The 23,370-nt window shown below is 39.5% G+C and overlaps 1 protein-coding gene across 8 annotated transcripts in view; it reads right to left on the bottom strand.

Moving 5' to 3' along the window:
- The window catches only part of HDAC8 (histone deacetylase 8), a 236,281-nt gene that overhangs the window by 143,636 nt on the left and 69,275 nt on the right, over nt 1-23,370 (bottom strand). For 6 of the 8 annotated variants that reach the window (XM_087426788.1, XM_087426789.1, XM_087426790.1 and 3 more), the window contains exons 8-9: nt 4,831-5,003; nt 2,036-2,130 (exon numbers count right to left, since the gene is read on the bottom strand). The exons of the other annotated variants lie outside the window; for them this stretch is intronic. In XM_087426788.1, the coding sequence (XP_087282914.1) occupies nt 2,036-2,130; nt 4,831-5,003 (268 nt within the window). The remainder of the gene's footprint in view (nt 1-2,035; nt 2,131-4,830; nt 5,004-23,370) is intronic. 8 annotated transcript variants of the gene reach the window in all.

Genomic DNA, 23,370 nt, shown 5'->3' with positions numbered 1-23,370 from the left:
TTATTTATATATCTACATATCTCCCCAGCACTTATACCACCCTCCCTCCCAGGCTGCTTGAGGTAGGGGATAAGGTCTTAGTGTCTTTGCATCTTCCAAGATACCTAGCATAGTGCCTGGCACACAATGGGTGCTCTGTAAATATTTTTTCATTTACCATTTGTTGATCTGATTACAGAGGACCACAAGGATATTTGTGTGCAACTGCGTATTGTGGCACAAAACTTATATATGCCTTCACACTGCGTAGTCTATTTTTGGCAATTTTCATTAAAATGTTATCTTATTGTACCTGGAAGACTGTCATTTCAATTTTCTTCTTTGTTCCTTTTTGGATGACTCACATCTCTTATACCAGAAGGATATGATAGAAGGGATTCAAAAAGGGTTTGGACAAATTTATGAATGACAAAGTCATAAATGTCTGGGTATAAGAAGTTGTTAGGAGCATGCGAAGGGGAAGGAGAAAACCTGCATTTCAAAAGTTCCTTTTATGTGCCAAGAACTATGTGTTAGGCACTTGACATACATTATAACTCATTTAATCTCACAGAATATATCAGTATAAAGATAGGACATGTCTAGCTATACAAGCCCCCATCCATTCAGGCACACAGCTTCTCCAGGTACCAGAGGCAGTATTCATCTTTATTAAAATTTTAATAATTAATTTAATTAAATCAACCCTTTAAGATAGATGGATCTATGGATTTGCATTGTTTCATAGGAACAAAACACTCATTCTCAATTCAGGCTTCTACAGCTTAAAACTACTTTTTGACATAACTTGATCAGTTTAAAGTCTCAGTGCTTTAAATTACAATGCAATCTGAGATATTCCCACAGCAATAACAGCAATTACATTTGTTCACAAATGTAATTTGTTCGCTTACCTTTATATTTCATAAAGCTTCCAAATACTGAACAAAGGTAAGTCAAGTCAAGAAAAGAGACTTCTATTAACCCTGACACCAGCAAATTGTCTCAAATTACAGTGTGCCTTTTATTTGTATTCTAGACACATTGAGTGGTTTTTCTGAGATACATATTGTAACTCATCTATGGTTGGAAGGAAATTAGTTTGTTTCTAATTTTTAAAAAATAATAGCAACTTCAAAAAGCATAATGCTCCCCAGTGTACAGCTTCTGCCTCTGGCAGGAATCAAAATGTTATAACCAAAGTACCATTTCTACTCCTTGGGAAATGGCTTGAGAAGGTGGGGCTGCAGGTACTGGTTCATTATTACGTTACACCGTCTAAGGCCCCCAGCTACACATCCTGATCTGTGATAACATGCTTCCTGCCGGGTGTTGGGGGGGGGGTTGGGGAGAGAAGGGATACACCTTCAGATAAGGGATTGTCAGCACACTCACAGGTCTCAGACAGCTTTCTATTAACCTGTTTTGGGAAAACTAGAACAGATATCTTTGCTTTGAAAAACGTGAAGCCTATCTCATGTGACTAAAGAAAATGGCAAGTGTTCAAACAACACGTTTCACATTTTGGATGGTCCCGCCCCAGCCTCTGTGTGCCACTAATCGCTGGAAAAACACCAGACCTGTCTTTGTGGTGATTATGTGTTTCTTAAACTTTACATTAGTCAAAGAAAATTGAGAGACCAGGACTACCACCAAAGAATACAGGTGTGACATACTGCCTATGTGACTTTTTAAAGATAGATGAGAACCCAGCTTATATATTTTAAAAATTGCCCCTTCTTTTTTGAGGCTAGGGGATGAAAATATGTATATAATCCAAAGAGTTCTTTGTGTGAATAGGTGACCCCTTCCCACAGTCTCTGTAATTAATTGAGAAATTAAAGTTGGTTGGCCTTTGAGATCTCTTGTAAAAGAAAGGCAGAAGGTCCTGGATATTTTGGAACAAGAGTCCACTATTCTGCCAAGACAGTGTGTTATTGTTATTGGAGTGTCTCTCAACAAAACGGTATTGAGTGGTGAGGACGTGATTTTGATTAGGTGGAATGACTCAGCTCTTCCCCTTAAAGAAGAGAGGACTTGTCACAGCCTTACTTACCTCATGATCTGGGATCTCAGAGGATAGTGTTTTCCCTAGGATGACCCCGGTCAAGTATGTCCAGCATCGAGCCGTGTTGGCAAGGTTATAGCCTCCTGTCTCCATCAAGAATTGTGAAGTTAGGAAAGAACAGTCACAAAACAGCAGGAGAGGGAAGGGGGGTAAGGAAGGAGAGAAAAATGTTTTAATAAAAGGGCTAAAAACACAACTCCAACTTGCAGAATTTCACCCAAACATCCCTTTATGATATTTTTGAACCTGGCAGGCAGACGTTAATGGACCAGTCAGAGCATGAACAGTGTAGAACCGGGAAGTCCAAGGCCTACAAAGATTAAATAGGCCCTTATCTCTGAACAAATATGCACCTGAGGACTCCAAGCTCCTCAAGTCCATCAAGAGTCATCAGCAAGACTGAGATCCCTGGAACCCAGATCTCTTGAGGTGACCTACCCAACGTGAAGGTTTCTGTGATGAATTTTGCAACAATTCTATAAAATGACTCCTGAATGTGATTTGTATGTTAAAACTATTGGCAGATACAACCCTAGAAACATCCAGGAAAGAGTAAAGGAAAATGCTGACAGAAACAGACTTCCTTCTTTTAATATCAGCATTCCCTTTCTTCACAGAACACAGGCCTAGTGGCAGAGATCAAAGAGAATGAGACGAGGAAGGGGCTGTTGATTGACACTCTGACCCATCTCGTCAGGTCCTGTCACAGTCACCCAGCAGCCATATTATACTGGCAAGTAATCAGCATATTTTTGTGCTGAATAGATGTGTTCTGCCACGCAAGCATTAGAACATTGGCCTTTAGCTAAATTCCAAGAGTGTAAGGATAAAATGGAATGATTTCCTAACCTCAGTGCAGCCTGAGGGAAATAGAATCTGATCTATTTTAGGTAGAGTGATCATATAATTTATTGTCCAAAATGGTATACTTTTAAGAAAAGGGGACACTACTAATAATTACACTGGGATAACATATAAATTTGGATATATGGTGACTCTTTTCTTATGCCTTTCTACTCCTTGAAAGATCAGGGATGCTGGTGCTTCTGGAATGTGGCTTTTAGACCTCAATGGGGTCCACTGCAGCTTGGGGTGTGGCCCCATCTCCATTAACTGTCTATATGTTATTGGGGGTTGAGAATTTAAGTGAAATTGTACAGGTATTACTTTATTATTATTTTTTAAAATAATTTTATTTATTTATTTTTCCCCCAAAGCCCCAGTAGATAGTTGTATGTCATATTTGCACATCCTTCTAGTTGCTGTATGTGGGATGCAGCCTCAGCATGGCCGGAGAAGCGGTGCCTGGGTGCGCGCCCGGGATCTGAACCAGGGCTGCCAGCAGCGGAGCGTGCGCACTTAACCACTAAGCCACGGGGCCGGCCCCAGTACAGGTATTACTTTAAACATTCCTGACATGGAAAATCTGAATTTGGAAGACGGACTTATTGGGCGTGATTATTTGATTTCAAAAAAGAGTCACTATAGGTTTTAAATAGTAAGCTCTCTCTGGTGCACATACAATACAATTTGATTTGCAAAAATTCCATTTATGCACAGGCATTTTCAGGAATACACATATTGCACAAGAAGAGTTATATATTCAAAAGCCAAAACTTGGGGCTGAGAAAGCAAAGAGACTTTGAAAACGCTAAGTAAAGGCTGCAGCCTCAAACAAAAGTTGAATGCACACAGATGTATGTTGTGGAAAGGGCTTTTTTTCTTTCCCCTAGCTGTACCTGTATCATCATCACCATCCTTAGTGCCATCAAGGAAAGTAATACGTCACACAGTACTTATCAATTTTATCTCTTCCCTGAGTTGAAGTTAATACGTTTCTTGCCAGCTTTTCATAAAAGGTTGTCTCTTGTAAGCACTTTTAATTTTGATCCCTCTAGGATTGGAGGCTGCCAAAGGACCAGGCTTGTGTATTTGTGTTGAATGCTTACTCATTTTTATAAGGCCTTCCCATGATCTCCTCTATTTTGGTTTTTACAACAGGTTGACAAAAGCAACAAACTATTAGCTGCTCCATAATGCATACATTTTAAGCTCAATCTGCTTGACCATGTTATTTTAACACACCAATTCATTCATCCAATGAAATAAAGATTGTGCCAGATAGATAGACAGAAGATTCTAGGCAAGGCATCTTCAAGGTAGTTGAGATTGTGAAAGGTCCCTTTCACAAATGTGTAAATGCTTCTATTAAACAGACCCAGCTTTCTGCTGGTTAAGTACTGCAAAACATCAGTACATACTGAAGGCAAGAATGCCCAAGAGACTCTTCAGATCTCTCATTTTTGCTTTATTGTAACAAATCTATGCATTTTAAGGGGGAAGAAGTTGTTTTTGAATTCAGCTTAGATATTTAATTAATTCATGTGTTAGAATTTTAGTGGTATGTTTCCAAAAGATGATTATTAGAACTGAGAATCAAAGACTATACTGAGAGAAGATGGATCAAAGTCCACTGAGATTAACATTCTTCTATTCTTAATAAGACCTGTTGTCACCTTTAACCTAAGGACCTTTGCTTCAGGAATTAAAACTCAGACTTCAGAGTGCCAAGGAGTCAATGCACATTCCAAGCTGATGAGAAGTGTGTCAGAGTACTTCCTTATGCTGAACTGTAAAGGTGGCAGAGTTCACTGACTCAGGCTTCTGGACCACAGGCAGGTTGGTATTACCCAATCTAAGAAAGCCAAGTTTTCCTCACTGTCAATGGACAAAATGTGGAGGAAGGTCAACAAATTCTCCTGGTGACCTTTCTTTGTACTCACCTCCTCCCAAAATGAGTGTTGCCAATTGCCACTGAAGGATGTACTTAAGACACTTGCCAATTCCCACTGGAGTCATGTTAAAGGAACACATGGGATCCCCAGCTATTGTATCAGCGCCCAGCTGTAAGACGACTGCTTTGGGATTAAAGGCTATGTATACCTCCTTTAGTACACTGTAGAAAAGAGAAAGGGTACAAAATGTCAGAAAAAGATAGGTCGGTTTGGTCTAGGGGTGGTAGTGGTGGGGCCAGTTGGAGGTATAGTTGAATCAGCAAATAGTGAAGGGAAAAAACCCAACTTGTCAAACTCATCAAACTTTCCATCTAAAAAGGGTGAATCAGACTGAATATAAATTATACCTCGATAAACCTGACTTACAAAAAAATTCCTCCCACCCCCACCCTCCCCAAGGACTGAATTTGCCCTTCTGTTTTAGAACTCAGACTTCCTTTAAATATTCATATTAAGTTAACTTCAACAGCCATAGGACATGTGTACACATTACTCCATTTCACAATCTGGGAAAACAAGACATATACATTGAATAGCTATTAAGGATTATTTCTGATAACTTAAGATTGTCAACATACTTGGAGTTTATCACTTAGTTATTAGTGGGGGCTGGTGAAGAGAATTATATGCTTTGAAAGCATAGATGTTATCAGCTTACTTTTTATTACGCTAAAGGACTTCTGGGTTATGAAATGCAGCCCTCTGCAATTTGTACATAACCAGAGCGTTATAGGGAAGGGAACCGTAACAACTGATTCAAAGCTATAAATCTGAAAGCCAAATTATACTAGGTTATAATGAGCATGATTTCAGGTAGACTCATTCAATGCTATCAAATCAATCTAACAGCATTTTCGACAGTTAGAAGCCTTATAGATGAAAAGGAAGTTGTCAATGTGACAGACAACCTTAGTCAGGCTTCCAGTATTATCATTAATTGAACACTGACAATGTCCAGAATGCATTCCTAGGAGTTATAAGGTCCTTACTCTCAAGGGGCTTACAATCTAGTTCCCAGACAAAACATATACCAGTCCTCAAGGGCCTGAGTAACTCTTACAGAGACATATAAACAAGTGCAAATTAACATACTTCAGAATCGAGAAAATGCAGAGTCAAAAAGTGATCAAAAATGTTAGGGTTAATGACTCCTTCATAATCAACATGTCAAATTATACCAGTGCAGAAAAAACAGAAAAATTCCAGATCCTTCTGCAACTGCAAATAGAATTCAGCGATATAAAATGCGGTCCTCCCAAATTCATATGTAACCAGGGTATTGAAACTATTGAAAAGTACTCAGTTGCAGAGGCATTCTTTGACTCAAAAGACTGTTTTGTTTTGATTTCTCATCTACACAGACAAATATTGAGTGATTGTAGAGATTATAAGAATATTATGGGGCCAGCCCCGTGGCTTAGCAGTTGGGTGTGCGTGCTCCGCTTCCGGCGGCCCGGGTTTGGATCCCGGGCGCGCACCAACCCACTGCTTGTCGGGCCATGCTGGGGCGACGTCCCACATACAGCAACTGGCAGGATGTGCAACTATGACATACAGCTATCTGCTGGGGCTTTGGGGAGAAAAAGGGAAAAAAATAAAGGAGGAGGGTTGGCATTAGATGTTAGCTCAGGGTCGGTCTTCCTCAGCAAAAAGAGGAGGATTGGCATGGATGTTAGCTCAGGGCTGATCTTCCTCACACACACACAAAAAGAATATTATAAAACTTATGACACATGATTCTTAATACAGGAATACTTGGGCCTGTTCTCTCTTTCATGTGCTTATCTCCTGGGTGCAGGAGGAAGATAAGCCACCTGAATAGTTAGCCAACATTTATTGAGCATCTACACGTACAGAGCACCCTACTAGGTGCTGCCAGGAGACACAGAGGAAGGCATGATTTCTGCTCTAAAAAGCTTAATGGGGGGCTGGCCGGTGGTGTAGTGGTTAAGTTTGCGCACTCCACATTGGCAGCCCAGGGTTCACGGGTTCAGATCCCAGGCGCGGACCTATGCACCGCTTCTCAAGCCATGCCCTGGCAGGTGCCTCACATATAAAGTAGAGGAAGGTGGGCATGGATGTTAGCCCAGGGCCAATCTTCCTCAGCAAAAAAGAGGAGGATTGGCAACAGATGTTAGCTCAGGGCTAATCTTCCTCACACACACACAAAAAAGGTTAATGGGGAGGAAGAGGTGACAAGCAAGACTAACGTTTCTTCATTCATTCTTTCCTTCACTTTGCACACATTTACTGAGTGCCCTCTGAGTGTCCAGCATGTAACTGTACCAGATGCTGCAGGAACAAAGATGAATATGGCACAGCTCTTATCTTCATGTAGCTCAGAACAGAGGGGAAGACTCAGACTACGTCAATAAGTAATAAAAATACAATGATAAATGAAGTATCAGAGACGGCACAGAGGAAGGAGTAACCCTGACTCAGGTCTTAAAAGATGAGAAGTACAATGAGCTACCTATCAAAATGGCTAAAATGAAAAATAGTGATAATATTAATGGCTAGTAAGGATGTGGAGAAACTAGATCACACATACCTTGTGGGTGGGAATGTAAAATGGTATAGTCACTCTGAAAAACAGTTTGGCAGTTCCTGTCAAAACTAAAAATAGACTTACCATGTGATCTAGCAATTGCACTCTTGAGCATTTATTCCAGAGAAATTAAGACTTATTTTCATATAGGAACTTGTACATGAATGTTCATAGCAGCTTTACTTGTAACAACGCAAACTGGAAACAACTCAGATGTACTTCAACAAGTGAAAGGGTAAACAAACTGTGGTACATCCATACAATTGGCATATTGCTCATCAATAAAAATAAACTATTAATACATGCAAAAAACTTGGATGGATCTCAAGCGAATTATGCTGGGTGAATAAGGCCAATCCCCAAATCTCTACTGCATAATTCCACCTGTATACCATCTGTGAAACAACAATTAGAGGGATAGAGAACAGATTAGTGGTCACCAGGAGTTAGGGAGGGCTGTGGCTCTAAAAGGGTAGCATGAGAGAGCCTTGTGGTGATGGTACAGTTCTGTATCTCGATTGTGGCGGTGGTTGTGGTTATAGAAAGCGACACATGTGATAAAATCCCATAGAGCTACACACACACACACGAATGCATGTATAACTGGTGAAAACTGAATAAGCTGTATGGATTATACCAATGTCAGCCTCTTGATTTCGATGTTGTACTATAATTGTGTAAGATCTCAACATTGGAGGAGGCTGGAGGAAGGGGGCACAGGATTTCCCTGTACATTTCTTTGCAACCTCCTGTGAATCTATGATTATCTTGAAATTTTTAAAAAGTGAAAGAAAAAAAAGATTAGGAAAAGTTTACAAGCACGTAGGGTGAAGGTAGGGGAGTTGGAAGCAGGGATGGTTGTGGGGGTTATCGGTAGGGGACTAGGTTCAGAGAAGGAACTGCACACACAAGAACATGAAGGCTTAAAACAGGGAGTGGTGGGAGTGAGGCTAGTGAAGTAAACGGGGATTAGGGCACAAAGGGCCAGAAATGCCAGGCAGGCTAATGAGTTTGGACTTAAGGGTATGAAACGTCTCAAACATTGTGGGTATGTACATGTGTGTGTATGTGTTGGGGGCACACTTAGATTTACATTTTGAAAAGATCTTCTGACTATAGTGTAGGATATACTGAGGGTTATCAGGAGGCTTTTGCAACCATCCGGGCCAGTGGCAGCAAGGTTAGGGAGGAAGAAGTGGATTTGGGAGATATTTCTGTGGTAGAATTGATAGGGCAACACATAGTGACACACAAGAAAGCATATACTTATAACATTCATGAGAGTTTGGTACTAGGAGAGAGGAAAGGATAAAGGAAGGTAAGTATTTCTGGAATAGTTCTTTTAATGATAGTCAGGAAGGGAAAACGAGTCCTCAGGGAGTTCTGATGAAGAGCACTCTGAATGGATAGGGAAAAGGGTAATTGGAAATACCCTACCTGCAACAGGTAGGGTATTTTGTACACAGTGTAAACATTAAAGCAACTGGAAGTGAGGACAGCTTACAGATGGCTACACTGTGGACATGTTTAATTCAAGACTGGAAGTTTTCATTTGGTTTGATGGTCAAATGGGAGCCACGGGAGAAATAAGAGAAAAGTACTGATGTTGATGAAAAATAACGCTTAGGAACTTTGATTTTTGCTGTTGCATATAGGGCCAAAGAAAGAAAGTCTGAAGGCAGAGGAGTAGGCAAAAATGGTATTGAAGCACTCTAGGCACAAGAGCAATAGGAAGCAAGATAAGGTAAATTTGGTAAAAAAAGAGAGGGTTAGGTGATAGATTGGGTTGCGGGGGAGGGGGGCGTCAAAGGAGAAAAGACACTGTGCCCATCCCTCCAGAATTCACAGGAGGGGGAAAGAGAAATTGGAAAATTCCTTTTCCTGTTACTACTTCTAAATCCAGTATTATTCCCTCTCATCAATCTCTCCTCTTTTGAGGTCAATGTCATTTGCTTATACTACTCAAATACTATCAAAGTTCTTATCTATAGACCTACAATGTACTCTTTAACTGCCCTTGAGGATTTTAACCCCTGGTTCACAATTTTTCTGTCTCTCCCTTTCCTTGTTATCATTCTCTGCAGGTCAATATTCATTCACTCACTCAAGTCTTGAGTCAAGCACCCACTATTCCCTACGCCAGGCACTAGAGATATAGAAATGAGGTAAGCCTCAAGGAGCTTATGATCCAGTAGGGGAAGAAGACAAAAACAAATAAATATGATGTGCTATATTATTCATTCATTCATTCAGCAAATATTAGCTGAATGCCTACTATATACCAGGCACTAGGTTGGGCAATGGGCTTACTGTATTGAATGAGAGACCTGCTCCTTTCCCCTGTGACCCTTCTAATTCTCTGACATCACAGTTTCTTCATCTTTTGAACAATAGTGATGACCATCTGCACTCCACTTTAGTTACCCTTAGGCATAGCCAAGCTTTGGGGCCTGATAAGGAAGCACTTGGAATTGCTCCGCTTCTAAGACCCTGAATTGTGAACTACTTTTTCTGTGTACAATTTTATATCCTTCCATGTTTCCTCCATTGAACTTGCTCTTCATTCTCATTATAACTCTTGTTTCCTAGTCTTTCTCTTATTTTCAAAGTCTGCTGGCCTATCTTTTGACCTCATTTGCTTCACCACTCATTTTGGAGAATATGGTTAGTCATTTCAAAAACTCTTACTAGCATACTTAATTCCCTCACACCTTTGTCATTTTTGCCTTGTCAATCCTTAAAGCCCTTGGATAAACCACACTGTCACAATTTTCTGTCCTGTTCTGCTGGAGAAAGCTGAGAAGTCAAACCAATTGCTTCCTCTTCAGTTTATGCTTATAACTCCAACTCAACAAATTCCATAAACATTTATTTAGTGATTAGCATGTGCCATTCCCTCTGCGCAGCTTGGCAATCCTTCACTTCACCTCCAATTGGTAAACAATTACATTTCTTGCAGCATCTAGTCTAATTTTTAAAAAATACAAATATAATGAAAGTACATTCTTGATAGTAGAAAAATTAAATATAAAAGTCTATCAAATAAAAGTGAAAAATCTCTCTCGAGGTAACTACTGATTTATTATACATAGCTTCAACCAGCTCAGTCAAGTATGAGGCAGAAAAGGTTGGATGTGTATCTTTCTAGATCAAACTTATTTTGCCTCATACTTGACTGAGCTGGTTGAAGCTATGTGTAATAAATGCCTTCCTCTACGTCTTTTCTTTACCTGAAAATGTCTTCCCTCATATTCCTCCTCTTCCTTGAGGCTAATTTTGCCATCTGGGCACTGGATCCTCTTTGCCGTTGCTCTAAGGGCCATGTATTACCAATGAGCTCTTTTTTACATCTTTAGTCTCTGCCTTCCTACTGATTTCATTCCTTTAGATTACAAGCTGACCATCTCTTCCTCCTCTCTTCAACACTGCCAAATTTATTCACTTACTGGCCACCTATACATACTTTTGCAATCCAGTTTCTGATCCTACTACTCTCCTGAAACTGCTCTCTTGAAGAGAAAGAGACCTCTGGGTCATGATATCCAAAAGCCTTTTCTCTGTATTCTTTTTCAGCTTCTCAGAAGCAACTGACAGTTAATACTACTCAAAAATCTGCAGTTGGCCATCAATGGTTACAGCTCCATGAAAAAAATATTTTTAATCTTTTTTTTAAACAACTTTATTGATATTCACATACCATATAATTCCCCCATTTAAAGTGTATAATTCAACAGCTTGTAGTATATTCACAGAGTTGTGCAACCATCACCACAATGAATTTTAGAACATTTTCATCATCCCAAAAAGAAACCCTGTACCCATTAGCAGTTACTACCCATTCCTACCACTCTTCAACCTCCAGTCCCTGGCAGTCACTAATCTACTTTCTATTTCTATGGATTTGTTTAAGCTGACCTTTCTTATAAATGGAATTATATAATATGTGGTCTTTTGTGACTGGTTTCTTTCATTTAACGTAATGTTTTCAAGGTTCATCCACGTTGTAGCAGGTATCAGTACTTCATTCCTTTCTATGGCTAAATGATATTCCATTGTTTGTATACACCACATTTTCTTTATCCATTCATCAACTGATAGACATTTGAGTTATTTCTACTTTTTGGCTAATATGAAAAATGCTGCTATGAACCTTCATGTACAAGCTTTTATGTGGACACGTTTTCATTTCTCTTGGGTATATGCCTACAATTAGAATTGCTGGGTCATACAGTAACTCTACATTTAACCTTACGTCTAACCTTTTGAGGAACTGCCAGACTGTTTTCCACAGTGGCTGTATCATTTTACAATCCCACCAGCAACATATGATGTATGAGGGTTCCAATTCTTCCACATCTTCACCAACACTTGTTATTTTGTTTTCTTTTAAAATTATAGCCATCCGAGTAGGTGTAAAGTGGTATCTCATTGTGGTTTTGATTTGCATTTCACTGATGACTAATGATGTTGAATATCTTTTCATGTGCTTTTTGGCCATTTGTATATCTTCTTTTTTTTTTTTGTGAGGAGATCAGCCCTGTGCTAACATCTGCCAATCCTACTCTTTTTTTTGCCGAGGAAGACTGGCCCTGGGCTAACATCCATACCCATCTTCCTCCACTTTATATGGGATGCCGCCACAGCATGGCTTGCCAAGCAGTGCGTCGGTGCGTGCCCGGGATCCGAACCGGCGAACCCCGGGCCGCCACAGCGGAGTGTGCGCACTTAACCGCTCGCGCCACCGGGCCAGCCCCTGTATATCTTCTTTAGAGCAATGTCTATGCAAGTCCTTTGCCCATTTTTAAATTGAGTCACTTGTCTTTTTAATATTGAGTTGTAAGTGTTTACAACTCAATATTAAATACAAGTCCCTTATCAGATACATGATTTGCAAAAATCTTCTCCCATTCTATGGATTATCTTTCACTTTCTTGAAAGTGTCCTTTGAAGCACAAAAGTTTTTAATTTTGATGAAATCCAATTTATCTATTTTTTTCTTTTGTTGCTTGTGCTTTTGGCATCATATCTAAGAGAGGATTACCTAATTCAAGGTCATGAACATTTGTATCTATGTTTTCTTCTAAGAGTTTTATAGTTTTAGTTCTTACATTTAGACTATTCAGACTTAATTTTTGCATATGGTGTGAGGTAAGGGTCCAAATTCATTGTTTTGCATGTTGATATCCAGTTGTGCCAGCACCATTTGTTGAAAAGACTATTCTTTCTCTGTTTAATTGTCTTGGCACCCTTTGTGTAAAATCAATTGACTATACATATTTCTGGACTCTGAACTCTATTCCATTGCTCTATATGTCTATCCACAGCACCACACTGTCTTGATTACAGTAGTTTTGTAGTAAGTTTTGAAGTTGGGAAGTGTGCCTTCCAACCTTGTTCTTCCTTTTCAAGATTGTTTTGGCTATCCTGGGTTGAATTTCCACATAAATTTTAGGATCAGCTTGTCAATTTCTAAAAGTCAGCTGTGATTTACAGCTCCATTTTGACCATGCTGAACCTGTCATCTTACCTCCTCCTCTATTCCCTGTCTCTACTAATGATACCCCATCCTTTCAGTCACCCATGTTCAAAACTGAGGTTCTCTGTGATTCCTCCCTTTCCCTGCTCCTCCTCAGTTACCCGTCTTGCACCAATCTCTCTCCCATTTCCTCCTCTCCACTCCCACTCTAATCTAGTAATCTAACCTGGCCCTTATGACCTCTTTTGTGGATTATACCAATAACTTCCTAATTAATTTCCCTGCCTCAAGTTTCTTACCTCTCCAATCCATCACACACACACTACCATCAGATTAATTTTCCTTGGGGGTGGTTTTGATCAAGTCACTTCCTTACTCAAAAACTTTCAATGTCCTTCCATTATCTTTAGATAATGCTTAAAATTCTTAGCCTATGATTCAAAGTCCTTCATGGTCTGACTCCAGCCTACCTTTTTACCTTATTTTCCAATAACCCCTTAACCCATATTATTCTGTAGGCAAACTGAACTGTCCATGGTTCACCTCACTCACCTTGCACTTTCTTACAAGTATGCTTTTTGTCATGCACTTCCTTATGCCTGAAAGTCACCTTTCTACATGTCTACGTCATATCCTTTAAAGGATAGCTCAACATTTATTGAGCACTTTATTCAAAACAGAGCACTGTTCTATGCACTTTATATGTATTAGTTCATTTGACTCAAAACAATTTATAAGATAGGTATTATTATTAATCCTATTTTATAGATGGAGAAACAGCAGCACAGAGAGGTTAAGAAATCTGTACAAGATCACACAGCTATTAAATGGCAGAGCTGGTTTTTGAACCCAGGTAGCCTGGCACCAGAGTCCATGCTCTAAACTACTACAATATACCTGCTTCCATGACTTACTGAGCTATTACGCATCAGGCGCTTGTGCCAGCCACTTTGTACACATTATTTTGTATAACAGCAGTAGCAGCCACAACATTATTATTTTTTGAGTGTTAATCTTCCCGAGCAAGCTCTGATCATGTTATTCCCTCATTCTAAAACCTTCAGCGGCTCCCCAAATGCCTACAGAATGTGGTACAAGTTTTCATAGCTAAGAATTCCAGCTCCTGCATAATGTGATTCCCACCCACTTTTCCAATCTTCTTTGCAACTTGTCCCTCTCATGTACTTTACAATCCAGCCAAATTAAACCACTGCTGTTCTTTGTACATAGTTCAGCCTCTCCTGACTTTGATCCTGCTGTACCCTCCGTGTAGAACATCCTTCCCTATAATCTCTGTGTATTTAAACTTGACCCAGATTTCATAAACACATACACATTCACACACTTTGTAAAGATATAGTAATTAGCTACCTTATAGAATCCAGATCAAATGTTACCTCCTCAAGCCTTTTTCTGAAGTATTTTCTCTGAGTGCCCATAGCATTTTATCTTTTATGGTTCTTATATCTTTCTACATTTTATTTTATTCAAATGTGTGTGAATATGAATATATATGTATACCTCTTTATGTATCTATTATTTTTAAATTTCCACTAACTTCCTTGAGGGTAGAATCAATACTTTATACACAGTAGGCGTTCAATAAATAGTCATTAAATGAATAAATGAATGAACTATCACTCCAGATTGCTTTTAGGAAAGTTTCCCTAACCACTGTAACAGTACTGTTTGCTACACTGCAAATCATTAATTTTAGGTTTTGGAAAAGTATAAAATCTCTTACCCAGAAAGGAGGAGGGGGACAGGCATCTCATTACACTACATTAGTAACTTCCCTATAAACACACAAGATAGTCATTTGAAATGCAGTTTTCTTGATGAGAAACCTGACCCCTTAGTATCCAGCAGTCTGGTTCTCAGACAAGGCTATGCAAATAAGGAAGAGAGGCAGTGGTATCTGTTTCTACAGGCCTGGATTTGGGGAAGGCTGTCGGTGCCTGAGGAGGATAAAAGCCAGGGGTGATGACATTAATGATGCTTTTAGATAAAAGGAAAAGCCCAAGAACCAAATTGTATGGTTACCCCCTTTTCTTTTATTCCATCAGGGTGGACTACAGCTTCTCTGGTGTGCCCTTGAGATCACTCACTGGTGCCACTTTACCACTAATGCCAGGAGTAGAACCTGGTTTTCTTTTGTTTGTTTTAAATACTTAAAGTCCTAAAAGATTCACCTCAGGGCAACAGGATGCCAGAGAGATGGTGTTACAGTTACCTTTAATCAATGCTGGTGGTAGGCTCTGGTAACCCAAATTTGTCCCTCTAGCCAGACCTCTGATCGGTGCACGCTCCCAGCAGGTTCAGTCTCCTGACTTTCTAGCTTGCAAACCAGCCTAGACCAGCTTTATCATCTTTATGTTTTCCAGCAAGCACTCTCAGCACCCTCTAGAGACTCCCTCAACAGAGATTAAAGAAACGAGGAATTCAAAGTTGAAAAACCAAGAAGAGTAGGATGCAGAGGGAGAGAAGAGAGAAATACTTGTTACTAATGCTGTGAGCTCCCAACATCAGCCTGAGAAAAGTTATTGCCAGCAGCAAAGCCCTTTCAACGATATAAATTTGAAACCTATTGCACTAGATGGGATTCAGAGGAGGATTGTGTTAAGGACCCAAAGTATCACTAATCAGTCCCAAATGAAAGCTCTTAAACTTTTCACAGGTATGTTTTTTCTAAATTCCCTCAATCCTATCTCAACTCAGGTACTGCTGACTCATTCTGCAAAAACACAACCTGCCAGGAGATGCAGCATATGGTAAATACCTCAGTGATCCCTGAATATCTATTACAAATGGTTTGGGGATGCAGGGAATTGGGGAGGGGAGGCTCCCTCTGCGAGGATGATGTGTCATTTTGTTTGGGGCCGTGGGTGCCTCTTGGACATATCCAGAAGACATTTAATTTCCTATAAGTTTCTCTTTCTGCTTTTAGTATCAGACAAGCTATACTGTTTCCACTAACATCTTTAGTACAAAACACAAAACACCCAAAGCCACAAAATAAAAAAAAGAAACCCCAAACCCCTAAAACCCCAACCCTGCCCCCCAAACAAACAATCCTTATATCGCTTTTGCTGTTTTAATTTTCAAGATGTAGTTTCTTAACATTTTACAGGTGCACCTTTTTTCTCATTGCTGAGTCCATTATATAGAAACATGGATTCTGATTGGCATCTCTATCTAACACTCCGTGTAGTAAGTAACTCTACTCTTCAATTATATGTCACCTTGGCAACAAAAAGGGCTGTGCACTATTTTTAGTTTATTATTACTTATCTTTTTACCACTTTGAAGTAAACCATTCTCATTCACACAGGGGAAAATGAGTCATCCAGAATCAAATGGCCTTACCAGTGGCTTAGAATGAATCGTCAGTGCTAGAATTAGAACACTAATTCTAATTCTAATTTGGATCCAGTGCTCTTTTCACTAAACCCCAGTGGTCTTTGGCTCTCCTCATTCTGAAAGGCCAGAGGCCCCAGAAAGCAGAGTGTATATTTTCTGGGCAGGAGGTGGGGTGGGTGGAGAGGCAGGCTGGTTTGGAGAGCTAAGCTGAAAAAAAAAATGGAAGACTTAAAGAATACAAATCCTAAAGTTAGCTATACTAATGACTTTATTTGATCTGGGGTAAGTCATTTCACTGCTCTGTAAGCACCAGGACCATTCACATAGCACAGATTGCATTCTGCTCTGTGTCACATTATGTGGGTATATGTCTCATCCATCCATTTTGCAACCTCAACAGCATGGAGTTTAGCGTGAACACTGTACTTGGGGTCAAAGTTGGATACAGTGCTTGCATAGCAACTTGGACAAATTGCTTCACTTCTATGAACCTCGGTTTCCTTCTCTGTAAAACAAGATGAATATTCTCTCCTTCACAGGGTTATTGTGAGGATTAAATGATATAACATTTGCAAAAGTCTTCTTCCAGCACCAGGCACATAGTAAGCAGCCCCTAATATTGAATGAATAAATGAATGGCCTTAAGTCAGGCCCTTCGAATGCTATGTTAATTCTTCTAGCCCACTAGCATACTGTTGAGTTCAGCACAGCACACCAGAGCAGTGACTTCCTGAATAGTACTCAAATGCTCCCTAAAGGCAGAGAGAAATTTCATAGTGTCACTGCCCGGTTATACCTGTTCTGGGAATACAGTAATTCCTTTTCCAGTGCTTCCAATCTATTACCTTTCACCAAACACAAAATTCACTTTAAGAAGGGGCAGAAACACAAGTGCCTTTCTGTTAGATAGAGGTTGGGAGAATATATTATTAAAATTGAAACTGACTTCTCTGATTTCTTGGGCAAAAAATCAGATTGGAAGCCAAACAGCTATTTGGCCTTTGCAGACCTTGGATAGTGATGCCCTTGGGGAAAAGGGGAGAGCTGGAGCCATTCCAAACTGTAGTTACAACATTTGTGTGTATATTTACTGCTTTGTGCTTATGCTCTCTGCACTTAATTTTTACTCTCTAAGCCTTGAAGAACTCACAATTTACCAAGAGCACAGTTTAATACAGACGAGTAGAAATATAGGCCTCTATCTCTGTTTCTCATTTCCTAATCATATTTTCTACACTCCCTATATACTGATACCTCTTCTTTTTCAATTCAATTGCTCTTATTTTTGAACGTAGGTAGACAATAATGATTTGTTAACAATAAACATGCCCCTAGCCCTTCCCTCCCCCTTCTTTACCTAGGAGGGCCTCCCTAAGATTCAAAGCCGGAATTCTGCCGTATAGTTAGCACCTGGGGCAGCTCATCAAACTATAATCTCCTTTCCCAGACGATTGGAAGTCTCGGCAATGCCATCACCCAATGAGGTGCGCAAAAAAGTTTGGGGATTGATTTTCATCATTAACTTGATATTGCATGGTTTTTGTGGGACTTAAAAAGAAATACATTTTATTACTTTTAAGTACTGCACATAGAGTAACTCCAACTCATCATATTTTAACAGTTCTTTTTCTGAGGCAGGATGTATTTTAAACATGCCTATGTTAGAGTGTCTGGTGGATCATTTAGGATCAGTGTCCTGTTGCTTGATGAAATCCAGATCACTTCAATGAAATCCAGATGGGGAAACTGGGTCTCTGGCAACAGCTGCCAGATCTTCTCCATATGAAATCTCTTCAGTCTGTATGCAAATTCAAAACTCCATATCCTGGAAATCCCAAACCAATCAAGTGGCGCTCCGCTTCTTAGTTACTGGACTAAACACAGGGAAGCGATTCATTCTTCCCTGAGGAAATAAGCATTTCTTACATACATCTATCTTGGCACAAAAAGGGCTGGCTAAGCAAATTAATAGTGTAAACAGGATTGCACTGGGGAATGTTTGTCCTACTTAAGAGAATAAACTTTTTAGGCACTTTGTGCACATCCACTTACATACAAATAATTGATATGCTAATTACAAATGATTCCTAAAGCCCCTTCCCTGAGGTGTTGTATGATGCTGTTAGTCTAGTTTGAATTACTAGCGTGTCCAGTGCTTGAAAGTAATAAAAATGCATTTAAAAATATTCCATGATTCAGACTGGCTTTCCTCTAATTAGGCTGGGTTAGTGAGGCTTGCCTATATTTAAATAGGACAGAAATTTTTCTACTTTCATCCCTAGTATATTGAAGATGGTGCCCCCCCTCATCCCTCACCTTCCTCTTCAGGATTCTCCCCCCTGAAGGGGGTGCATACAAACCCCTTCACCTCCAGCTTACTCTTCTGTGGCACTTGCATGGTCTCTAGGCAAAGGCACTGCCTTTAGTGCCTGGCACACATACATATCCTTTCACTTGTTAACTTGTTAGCTGGTTATTTGATATGGCTCTTTTTGAGGAGTCTTTTCTTTGGTCCTTCTTTAAGTACCAGCGACTATGGCTCTTTCCTGATAGCACAGTGGATAACAGTGCACAGAGAGCAAAGCCCAGCCAAACTTAGCATCGGGCTTTTCCATCAGGTAGGGGACACCGGATTTAACTTGATCTCCATACAGCCCACGTCAACAAAACACAACAAGGCAGCTCATCAGTGCTGGCAGCTGCTGGGCAAAAGGCAGCGTCAGGCAGTCATTCGAAGCTGTAACATGTGAGAGCAGAGCTTAAAGAGTAGTTTTTTTAGGCTAGACTGAAGGGACAGAGCAGTGATGAAAGAACATGGGAAGGGGGAGAATTAGGGTGGTGGTAGGGGGTACATGGTGGAGAGCAGCTGAGAGAAGTAATATGAATTTTGATGTTAGAACATTCTATCAAGCACAGATGTAGTCAAGTTTAGGATTGTTTTCAGAGCAGCCCTAGGTTAAAGGGTGTAATTCTCAAGATTTCCATTTATGAGCAAGGTCTTCCTGTCTCTGGATAGTTTCAGAGCATGTTCTAGCACCGGAACCTTTTAAACTGCTGTAGAAGAATCAGGTCACTTTCTCCAGGGGGCAGGGATCATTCAGCACTAAGAAGAGATCAGAGAACGTGCACATCAGAGTGACAGAACAAACCCACAGAATTCTAGGAGATTGTCCTCCTTGACTTAAATGAAAAAATATCACCTATGAAGAGGGTAGGGGGCTTTCATGGTGTCAGGGCTACTTGGTGCAGGAGTTTAGGAACTGGTCATGAAAGACATTGGGTGAGAGGGGATGGAGACGGAACATAAGAACTGTCCCTCTAACCACCTAGATTTAAAGCCAAAAGGATCAGGTGAAGGAAAAAACCAGTTTTCCACTGCAACCCTAACCTGGGGACAGGCAGGGCAAGCTCACTGACAGAGGGCTCAGGACAACTCAGATCATTGAACACAGTATCCTCCCTCCAAATTATCTTATATTCTTAGGCACTTAATGTCTTTTGAATTTAATATTTTAAAAGACACATCACACTAGGAACAATAAATGAACGGCCCACTTTGGCCTCATTTCCACCTGTGGCTAACATTTACAGTGAATTTCATCAGCGTCTGAGTCATCTATTTTCCAGAAACAATAGGCAATTTTACATCTGCCATACCACGTGGAGGCAGGATAGAAGTTTATCAAATAGAACAAAAGCATTTAACACAAGTATCTTACTTATAGATGGCTGAGTTCAAAGTGCAAGGCTTATAAAACGAATTAGCAGCTTCCATTATCTTTATCACCAGGCCAAAGTGAGCTAGTGATGATCAAAGTGGTGCAGCTGTGACCCAGCAGAAGGGCGGGAGAATAATTTTGTAAAGAATTGTCACCAGCTCTCAGATTGTGATGAAAATGGGGATGAAGATGGAAGTAAGGCTATATAATTATTTGTTCTCAAATGTAAATTTCTAGAGTTCTTCCCTTCTCATCAAATGAAAGAGAATTTCAAAAAATTTGTATTGCTTAAAATGTTTATGTATGATATGTGTTTATGTGTTGCTTTTGCCATGTCACCAAGCCCAAAGGAATAAGCTATCATTGTTGGGTCCTCTTGCACTGAGGATCTATCTACTTACTTCTAAAATTGGATGATAAGGAGTCTGGAGTCCCAAGTGGAAGATAAATTCTAGATGATTTATAATGAAAGAAAAACCCATCGTCATTAAAACATCTCTTCTTTAAAAATATAAACATTAAAAGTCAATAGTGAGAGAAAACATTTCACTTAAATGTCTTTTAGTGAAGTCCCTTCATTCTCACTTTATTCCATTTGGATTGGATAAACAGCTTATAGCATGGATGGAGAATCTCAGGACCAAGAGATGATATAAATTATGCTTATAGTTGCAAAAATGCATAATGTTAAAAATTTTTAGCAATACTAGTCTTAAAAAAACCACATGAAAAGGATGTAATTCCATGAGAAGACCTCTATAAAATGACAAGTGACACTATTCACTTTCCATTGAAAATGGAAGAAAAAGCAGATTTACAGAATCTCCATGTTTCCAAATTTTAATTAGGAATTTAAAACCTAAGAAGTAAAATCCGGCAATATTTATTCTTGTTTTAAACCCATAAAATTACAAATTAAATCCTTAGGATTAAGAGAGTCTCTTTTTTTTCTTTTTTGGCAAAATTCTAAGTTGCACTTTCATAAACATAAACACAATGGATTGTGTATACTACAGATAACGTGATTCATTTGTATAAACTTAAATGATTTCTTTTTTTAGGGGTTTTCTGCAATCCCCTGAGATAAAATTTTCCAAGAAGTCTTGGGGATGGTATTTTCCCTTATGAAAAAATTTCATACTTTCATGTGACACTTTGGGGGACAATATAGCTGATGGTTAAGAGGCAGACAGATGTGGATTCAAATTCTGGCTTCACCACTTACTACCTGTGTGATGTTAAGCAAATCAATCTTTCTAAGCTCCAGTTTTCTCATTTGTAAGATGGGAATAAGAATACCCACCTTTGTAGGTATTGTAGATTGTACACTACTATAAGGATCAAATGAAAAGGATCAAATAAATGTTTACTGCAATTCCTGGCACGGGCAAGTGTTCCCTAGAAGCTAAGCTCCAGGGTGCAGGAGCCTCCTGTGTCTCGTTTACCACCACCAGTGCCTAGTACAGTACCCAGCAGAGAGCAGACACTCAATACGTACTTGCCAAATGAATGAATAAAATAGTGTCACTATACTCAAAGATATGCAAATCCCCTATGTTGCGTGGTAGCTCCCCCCCTTTATTCTTGTTAATTGATGTTTTAAAAATCCTATAAGGTGACTTAAGGTGCTTGATTCCTTTGTAGGAAGGTCAGAGTGGCTTCTGAGAGGTGAATTTTGGCCCCAGACCCACAGGAATAGATCCTGTGCTTAAAACACCACTTATTAGTATTTCAGAGGCCATGTCAAGGTCTAAGGAAAATTCTCGCACAATAAACATATACTACAGAGACACTATATTAAGCATTAGTGATACTTTTTTCCTCTTCTTTGTTGGATAGCAGTGGAGCTTAGTATAGACGGACAAAAGAATTCCTCACAGGAACAAAAACTTAGGCTTAAATGAGCTATTCCTTTAACGAGCTTGTTCTTGTCCCTGAGAACACGTTCTTTCTGGGTAGGCTACTCTGGTTAGCCCAAGCACAGTAGAATTAGAGTTTGAAAAAAGTAGTTGAAGAGCTATAAAAAATTATTCAAAATAGAAAAGTATAATATTTCTCTCATAAAAGAAAGGAGGCAAAAATATTAAGTTTTTTTTTTTTTTTTACTTCTGGGATCTCTGAATTTTTCTTTAGGTCAGTGGTCTTCAATGGGGAAAAAAGGTTTCTTTCAATTTTGAGTCCAAGAATATAAGCCATAGGACTCAAGGTAAACAAGCCAAGGACCAAATACAGGTAGATTCTTATTTTAATAGCTACCATTATGAACCCTAGTTCACTAGAATAAGATTATTTGTTGGGTTGGGTTGATAGCTTTTACTAGCGAAGTTTTGCATATGTGGATATAAAGACTGCTATTGAACGAGAAGTCCTGTTTAATAGAGCCTTTCATAAGTCCTATTGATTGAGAAGTCTGTTTAACAACGTGTTTTCCTTTCAGTAAAATATTTATGCAGTGTCTGTACTTAATTATCTTACAAAGTTGAATACTTGAATATTCTTAATTCAACTTTTTTCAATTTAATTTTTTTTTCAAAATGTTGAACTGTCAACTTCAGTATATTTTGTATCCATACACATTATAAGCACCATATATATAGCTTTCCTGTGACATATATACTAATAATTGGACATTTAGTAAAGAATGCTTTCTGGCTGTTAGGGTTGTTAAATGGTATGTAGGAAACAAACTAAGAAATTTAAGCCAACTCTGAATTTCTTTCTTTCTTTCTTTTTTTTTTGTGAGGAAGATCAGCCCTGGGCTAACATCCGTGCCCATCTTCCTCCACTTTATATGGGACGCTGCCACAACATGGCTTGACAAGTGGTGTGTCAGTGCGTGCCTGGGATCCGAACCCTGGGCCGCTGCAGCGGAGAGCATGCACTTAACCGCTACGCCACTGGGCCGGCCCCTGAATTTCTTTTTCAAACTATGCATACATAGTGACAGTTCACAGAAGGCAAGTAGTTTGGTCATCCTGCAAGATTTGAGGTTTCAGAGTGGTACCCTACTGTTTATCAAAACCTCTCTTGAACCATCAGCAAGGAAGTACTTGTTATTGTCCTTCGCTCCCACAGTCCTTAACTATAAATGCTCCCAAAGTCATCAATACATGTTTTTAGGTAATAGCTTAAACATTATTAAGACTATTGTGGGGGATCAGAATTGGCCACCCCAAAATGTGTCTCTTTGTCTTATTTTTAAAAACAAAAGACTCTGAAAAAAGCTTTGGCCTTCCACCTAACTGCCTAAAAGAATTTAAGATAGAAGGCCTGTTCCAGGAAGGAGCTACTACCAGGAGGTGACTATAGTTACCAGGTGCCAGGTGAAATCCTGGCACCCTTGGAATCAGGAGCAATGTAAAATAGGTGTGATAAGAAAGACACTAAGAGGCCGGCCCCGTGGCATAGTGGTTAAGTGCGCGTGC

The sequence above is a fragment of the Ceratotherium simum genome, chromosome X (assembly GCF_057802395.1).
Source record: "Ceratotherium simum simum isolate JZ-2026a chromosome X, ASM5780239v1, whole genome shotgun sequence".
In the NCBI taxonomy this organism is placed as follows: Eukaryota; Metazoa; Chordata; class Mammalia; order Perissodactyla; family Rhinocerotidae; genus Ceratotherium; species Ceratotherium simum.
This window is presented reverse-complemented; position numbering and strand designations above follow the sequence as displayed.